Raw genomic sequence first — 7876 nt, forward strand, 5'->3', positions numbered from 1 at the left:
CTAGCAGGTTAAAATCCCATGGTCCCCAAATTCAATGGGGTGTAGGATCAGGCAAGGAAGGAAAGATGACCAGATTCCAGTGCAGATACAAGCCAAAATCAGGGAAGAACTATTCTTGAGTTTATAATTCAATATATATCTTGCAAAGGATGGTGGGTTCCCCTCACCACCTTAAATTTAAACCAGAAACCCAGCCCACATTATTTACATACTTAGGAACTCTACTGGTGATAAATAGTAGATCTTGTCTCTCATTGTTAGCTCTATGATCATTTCTCCAAACCTAATCTCAACTCAGAAAACATTATACTACATTGATACGCTGGCTGCCTAGATTCCATTTACATGGAAACAATTCTTTTTATTTGAGGCAGAAAGCTTCAACCAGGAACACCATCACCACATACTTCATGCAAAATAGAAATCAAAATAACAACTACATATAACCTGAATCATATGTCCTCTTAGAAAATCAACATGATCATGATTAAATAAACCACAGACCACATGACTGTCAACCATAAAAATGTGGGGAAAAGGAAACACTCTGCTAAGTTTACACAAGATGCCTTAACCACTGCTAACAATTGGCAGTTCAAGGCCACAGCCTCTTCTCACTAGTACACTAGCACATAGTTTCACAAGACACAAAAGGACAGTTTCAAAGCTCCCAATTGTTAAATGCAGTAGATGTCAATCCCAGCTCTGTGCTCTCTGCTTAACTTGTGCGCTGGCTCTCACATGAAGACTTCTTTTAAAGCAGATTTAATTCACTAATGTGACAGCAAACACACACACAAAAAGTGAAAAAGCTTCCTGCTGCATTAGGTGGGTTAAAGTGGCTCACGGAAGGGTCTGATGAGTGCCTGAAATAACACAAAGGAAGGAATGAGACACTTGGCTAGGAGGGAAGTGAGGAAATATGAGGAAGAAAGGATTAAGGCTTTGTTTCTGGTGATACAAGTGAGACACTAGGCTGGCTTAGCTGCTTGAGAAACTAGCTGCAGTTTACATGGTATAGTCCCGTCTTCTTGATGAAGTTCAGGTCGAATAAAAAAGCTGTAGCAGAATTAATGCTAACAAGAGTGAGTACAACAAACCATTACTTCACTAAAGGAATGCAAAATTTTTCATCCTCAAAGAAATAATATCGATTTTGTGTAGTAAATTTAGAAAGCCACGTTTTTCACCTGCTCAATGTGGTATTTGTGGGGCAATGTGACTGACCAATAAATCCCTAAAACAGGCAAAGGCTCAGTGGAGATGAGCAAGAGCAACATGTCCATGAAGCTTAGGGAATAATGCAGGGTGTGACTGACCACAGCTGTTTCAAAGGAAGCTGACTTTATCTCAACACAAAGGGGACCAGGGGGTGGCATTTGTTTTAGATAAACATCTATGTCATTTGAGTGGATCAGCTGACTATATCAACTGTTGAGTGGATCAGCTGGTGGTGTAAATGTTTCTCCCAGAGTTTATTAAAAGTGTGAGTGTCTTCCTGAGTTAGCCAGAGCAGCACGAGGGCGGTGAACATGTGGCTCAGCCCAACATAAAGTATAAAAAATAGAAAACTAACAACAGAATTTCTAAGAGAAAACAGACTTGAGCTGCCTTCAACCCACTTAATGCTTCCTGGCGACTGGGGATTCCCAGCGTCGTGCTGGTGAGCATATTAGGGACCAGTAATGCAAATCTGTGTTGCAATTGCTATGTTTTGATAAGTGTTAACTTATATTTGTACTGTGCTTTCAGTATATCATATCACTCTGCTAAATCAAAAATCCTGTGTAACATCAAATATCTTCCAGTAAGCAAATCTGGTATCAAACCTTACACCTTCCACATGCAGAATATATAAAAGAATCTGGTCAGGGAGTATTGGGCTCTGACAAGGAGCTCTTGCAGCAATACCTGGGACATTGGACATTCTCTTCCTTGAGTTCCTCAAAAACACTTTCAAAAAACCCCAACCAAACACACACCTCTATCCTGTGATTCTGCCCCAGCTTTTTTGTTCCTAATACTAAATATCCTTCATTTACAGTGTCTTCTATTAATCAGCTTCACAGTAACTCTTTGCACCACTTTATACCAGTTAGTCTGAAGTTTATACTCAGTTGCAGATCAATACCTTTTCTCAGGGTTATAAAAGCCATGAATAAATGAAGATAATGAATGCAAAGCAAGATTTAATTCAATGTTATGCTTCCCAGATTAAATGCTCATTAAAATTTATAATATAAATCCCTTTCATTTAAGTAAATCCTCCCCATTACTGAAGTTAAAATGTATAATCTTGTTATCAGCGTGGGAATTTCTCACCTGCATATGAAATACTAAGGAGCTTGCTGCGTTCCAATGGAGGAGCCCAAGAAGACCACATTGAATGCATAGCTGGGAAGGTAACGCCCTAGAAAACAACATTTCATTCTGTTGAAATGAAACAATCTTAGAATGCCTGCAACTTTGCATGTTTCAAAGCATTTTTCATTAAAAAGCAGTAGTACAGTCCATTAGTTTCTTGTTTAGCCACTTAAAAAAAACAAAAAAGTGTGCAAGGCATGAGAGTAAGCACGCAGAATTAATTTCTCCTGCTTTTGATTCTGAAAAAACTGCAAGAATACACAGAATATTGTTCTGAGCTCCTGGTTTCTGACAATTTAAAAGGGGTCATTCTAGTTTTGTCTTAAGTGGCCTTAAAAATAAAACATTTTTCTTATTCAAAAAGCTTAGGCTAAAATACAGGGCAAAATTTTTAGTTATTCAAAAAAAATTAAAACTAAGCAACTCAAAATGAAACAATCCATATGCTGCTCCAGCATACTGACACCCACATGGTCTAATCACTACAATCTATTAATAAATTATTCGGATACATTTTAGAGTTACACAGAGGAAAAAGGATTACCTCTCCCAGTCCTTCCAAGGCTCTGACAGCTATGAAGTATCCAACTCCCAAATCTGCAGCTAGGGGCGTAAGCAAGGTGAATACAGAGGTACCAAAGATGCCAAACCCCATTAACAGCTTCCCTCCAATTTTACTTGCAAGATATCCTCCTGGAATCTGAGTAATGATATAGCCATAGAAAAAAGAACCAAGGATCCATCCCTGAGTATCAGCATCCCAAGAATACTTTTCCCCCTAAAAAGAGAAAAAAAGCCCCACAAAATACAGTAAGTTCAAAGTAGCAGTTTCTCTGACCATATTTTATATAACTTTGATCCACCATTTAGTCCTTACACCTAAATTCCAAATCTTTCATGGCCTCCTCCCTAGACTCTCTTTCCTCTACATACGTCTACACTGCAAAGTTGTGCTGAAAGCTAATTCAGGTAGCTTACAGTTTGTCCAGACACACCTAGCCCAAATATGAACATCATCACAACGTGAAATATAAGTGCTCAGGCAGTTATCCCTTTTTGAGTTCCAAGCAACTTGAGTTAGGTGACACAGGTACAGAGTACACAGTATGCATGAATGTGAATCCCACTTCTGTATCACACTGTGGATATTCTGTCACGCTCTAGGGAACGGATTTTCCTGCAGAAAAATCATGGACAGAAAAAGCAAAGAGATGCAGATGCTTAAATTTAATATAAAGAAAGAGAGCAGACAAGGACAGGACTCACAAGGGTAGGCAGAAGAATGAGATAAGCACAGCAGAGGGAAGATAAGTTTAGTGGACAAAGTAATAAAAGCAAAGATGATGGAGGCAAGGACCCTGAAGCTATAAAGGAAGTCAGCGAGAAGCCATGAACTTCTTGTTTTCAAGTTTGGGATGACTTCCAAAAACCCAATTTATGAGCATCTAAATAAGCAGCATACATTTCACGGAAGTGATGAGACTGAATCTTCTTCCCGTAAAGTTTGCAGTTATAATTTGCTCGTGATAAATAATAAATGAGCTCTAAACAAGCAAACAAAATGAGGGCAGGAAGACAGCAAGAGTGCTCGGTAATAAACTTCAATTATAAGGTGAGATAATGCAAGTTCAAATTCAGAAAGTTTTGTTTTGTTGGTTTTGGTTGGGGTTCTTTTTTTTTTTAAGCATTTTTTCATACCCAACAGTTCTGTTCAGTTAAGAAATGTGATTTTAAGGATTACTTGAAGGGAAGTTAGAGATAAAGGATATAAAGAGAAGAATCATGATCTGGGAAAGAGATCAAAGAAGCAAGAAGAAAAAATATTACTTGTTAATTTGTAATGAAATTTCATGCCATTAAGACTGTATGAAGAACAGGCAAATATGGACAGTGATGCGAGCTCTGACGCAGATGTCACAGTAACAGTCGATCATTGGCATATAAAACAGTGAGTCATAATCGATCTACAAGGTCAGATGAGCCAGTTTGTAAGGAACAGCACAGAAAGGATGCACGTAACAAAACCTGACTGACCACAGCACTTCTGAATTCGCTAATCATTTAAGGCTATTATTTTTTCAGAACAGCTTTAAAAGAACCACTGAAAAAGCCATCCGGGAAAGAGCAGGCTGTTCTCTCGCCACCTATGCATGAGTCATCAACCACAGAATGCTATTAAAAAGACTTTTACATGCCACATTACAGGACAATATGTTTGAGACCTCACCGTTGTGTTGCGAGGAGCATTTATGGTGGAGGAATGCTCTGGACACACATTGGAAGTCACATTCTTTGGTAAGCTTGTGTTAGGTTCTACCATATCCACCAGAGCAACACTTAGGTTCACACGTAACGCGTACAGGAGGAAAAACCCAAAAAAGGCCAGTAGTGCTAGATTGTAGCGAGCTGAGCAGCATGCAGGGACTGAAATGAGAGGAAATGAAAACGTTTTTGTTTTAACAGAATGTAACAAAATAAGAACAACTGATAAGCAGTTTTTACTAGTAATCTCATTAATTTATGGGTAAGAAAAAAATAGGCAAGAAAACAAGCTAATTGTTCTAGTCTTAAGAGGTGCATTCAATAGGGGCAGAGGTTTGGGGTGGGGCTTCCACTTTTCTACTGAGGTGCAAAACAAATCTAATTCTGGTTTAGACAACTGGTAGGTATTCACACAAGTGTAGGGGCTGCAGTGAAAGTGTGGTGTGTGGTCTGTAGAAATGGATTTAGAAACATGGTTTCAAAAGTCTCCTCCAAAATACAGTAATATTTATTCAAATTAGAACTTCACACTTAAAAAAAACCCCCAAAACAAACCAACAAGATTAGTTGGAAGCCGGCCATATACATGAAAGTGGTTCAAGAAAAACAGAGACTCTTAAAATACTCTTAAAGAACAGTCATTTTAAGATTACAGACTGTTTTCTAGGACAAGTTTTCTTTCTATAAGATTGCTTATAAAGCAATATGTATTTGCTGACAGCTGCTGAACAGAGAAAACTATCAGAAAGGGGAATGGCAAACACTGCAGTGGCACTGAGAAACAGCAACAGTTTTGCAGTTGCCCAGTACACCCCTCTTCTGCAGTCACCATACAACAATGAAGCTGACAAGGGAAAGTAAGTCTTAGATTCAGCATAAAATGTGTTGTGGCACTAAGTCAACTCCGTCAGCTTTTTAAACCCAGATATCAGACTTTGCACTGTAACACAGTCACCGATTCCCTTCCACACAGCAACACTGAGACTGTTCACCAGTACCAGGAAATTCAGATCAAAGTGGCCAGCACATCACCAGTGGCAATAAATTTTGTATCCATACAAAATACAGTTTACTTTATGAATTGGGAATGCCTGAACCTACTGAGTAGAAATGTCAAATTGTTGAGAAACTACTTGAAGAACCAGCTGAATTTACAAATAGTTAGGGGGTGGAGTTTCTCCCCTTGTGAGGAAACCGTGGTACTAACAGAAAATTTTATAACCCAGATGTCTGAAACTCAGGAAGGGCTGGGGATCAGCACCTGCAGATACTACATCAGTCTCACAGTGATCTCACCTTCCTCTGACTAGTCAGAATTGAAATGATGAATAGAACAAGTGCATCTATGAACAACAGGATTGACTGGAGCCTCACCTGCTACTGCAGTATGTCTCTTGACTGGATTCTCTGATCTGCAGTAAGAAGCAAAAAACATTCCCTGTGGACAAACTATCTGAAGACTCTCCTCTTCCCAGTAACTCCCTTGAAACAAGCCTATGCAATTTTTTGCTTTTTCAGGGGGGGCACTAACAGAGCCTTTCTGCAAGACTGTATTTTTCATGAAAGCTGTAGAACTTTCCCATTTTTTAAGCCTCTAACTCTGACCAACTTTATGTGAAGTTGATTATGGCTGCACAAGTTGTTAAAATGACACAGAGACATCATTGCTGTGTTCATTCAGTACATGAGTAACAAGTGAGGCTACTGTACAAATACGCAAAATACCCTTCAGACCTGGGGTAATGGCAAGTCCTGCCTCAGTAGCATTTGAAAAAGGCATATCTGATTTTTAAGTGACCTGAAGAAGAGCAGCCAAGATTTTTATTGTTTACTTTAAAAACAATAGGCACCAAGAGCAGGAAGTGCTTACTGCACAAAAACTAGTCAAGCAGCTTCATTGTCCTTTATTGTTGTTTAAAAACCAATTTGCCTTAAGTAGAAAATGTATAGGCATATAATTCACTACAATTAATATAATCACAGGTAAAGCTATTTAACCATTACACTGCCTGTATTTGCTGGGGTTAAACAATAATAACAGAAGGGTGAATATCACACTGACGATGTAACCCTTCCTTGGAAACGCAGATTAACTGGAACATCCATTACTCTTCCTTTGGAAACCTCTTACTGGTATATACTTTGTCTGGAGATCAAACTCCACAAAAAAAAAAAAAAAAAAAAAAAAAAAAAGTTGTGCAAGAACTTAAGAACACTAATGTAATTTTTTTTAAAAAAACTGTAAATAGTTTATAATAAAAATCTAATGGACATGTAGATCTGCAAGTCTGAAACAAATGGCTGATAAATTCTTGCTTCCCTGTCTTTCCACTAAGTGCATCTGCAGTACCTCAAGGGTATTAGATCAGGTTAACAGAACAGAAGAATCAAGAAGATTCCAGAAGCATTTCAGTCACCCACCTCTTCAGGACATTGCCAGAATCAAAGAGACACAGACATTCACGCCCTTAAAGTTTAAGGCAGCTAACCATGATGTTCAAGGTCTTACCTTGACTGGTAGTCTTGGGTCCTTCATCTATAGTTAGTTCTGATTTCAGGGGCATGTTTTATAATACTGTAGCTATAACTGAAGAAGATTCTCAAATTGCTGTTAAAAAAAATAGGTCTGTGCTGCAAGTTGCACAGCCGTTAAAGGAAGTTGCTCTTCTGCTGTATTTTTCTTTGTGGGTGAGATGAACCACCTCAGCTGGAGCATGATGCATTGTGCAAACTTAAGAACGTATTGCTTTAATAACCAACTCGAACTCCAATTTCTCTCTTTCTGGCACTTTTATTTTGTTAGCAGCCCCTCTTGCTGCAGTTATACATTTCCCAAGTAGGTTAGAGTATTTTTGCACGGCATACTGGAGAAACTTAAAATCTTACTTTACGCTTTATAGTTTGTACATTCCGGGAAACAAAACAGCACACAGAACCCCCCCAGATGCATTAGCTCTGTTAAGCCCTGACCCCATAACGATCCTCCTCTCCCATAGTTATCTTTGTGCCTTCTTCCACCTCCCTTCCCCTCCATAACAAGCAACGTGTCTTACTCAAATTCTGGCTTAAAACTAAACTCTGCCATAACCTCAGTGGCACCCAGCAGCCTTTCATAGTTAGCCCGGCATTTACCTGCTTGTCTCCACTTCAGAGACACCGAGCCAAGGGCAGGTATTTACATGGGCACCAAGCCAGAGGGCTGCACGCCTGTCCCCGCCATCAGTGCTGAGGACACACCCGCTCCCGGTCC

General features: G+C 39.2%; 1 protein-coding gene across 1 annotated transcript in view; it reads right to left on the reverse strand.

Annotated features, from left to right (window-relative positions):
* Positions 1 to 7162, reverse strand: part of SLC17A5 (solute carrier family 17 member 5) — a 22194-nt gene extending 15032 nt beyond the window's left edge. The window contains exons 1-6 of the mRNA XM_029086275.1: positions 7136 to 7162; positions 6001 to 6038; positions 5773 to 5828; positions 4592 to 4788; positions 2909 to 3142; positions 2323 to 2410 (exon numbers count right to left, since the gene is read on the reverse strand). Of these exons, the coding sequence (XP_028942108.1) occupies positions 2323 to 2410; positions 2909 to 3142; positions 4592 to 4788; positions 5773 to 5828; positions 6001 to 6038; positions 7136 to 7162 (640 nt within the window). The remainder of the gene's footprint in view (positions 1 to 2322; positions 2411 to 2908; positions 3143 to 4591; positions 4789 to 5772; positions 5829 to 6000; positions 6039 to 7135) is intronic.
* Positions 7163 to 7876: the final 714 nt, after the last annotated feature.

The sequence above is a fragment of the Antrostomus carolinensis genome, unplaced genomic scaffold (genome assembly GCF_000700745.2).
Source record: "Antrostomus carolinensis isolate BGI_N321 unplaced genomic scaffold, ASM70074v2 scaffold24748, whole genome shotgun sequence".
NCBI lineage: Eukaryota > Metazoa > Chordata > Aves > Caprimulgiformes > Caprimulgidae > Antrostomus > Antrostomus carolinensis.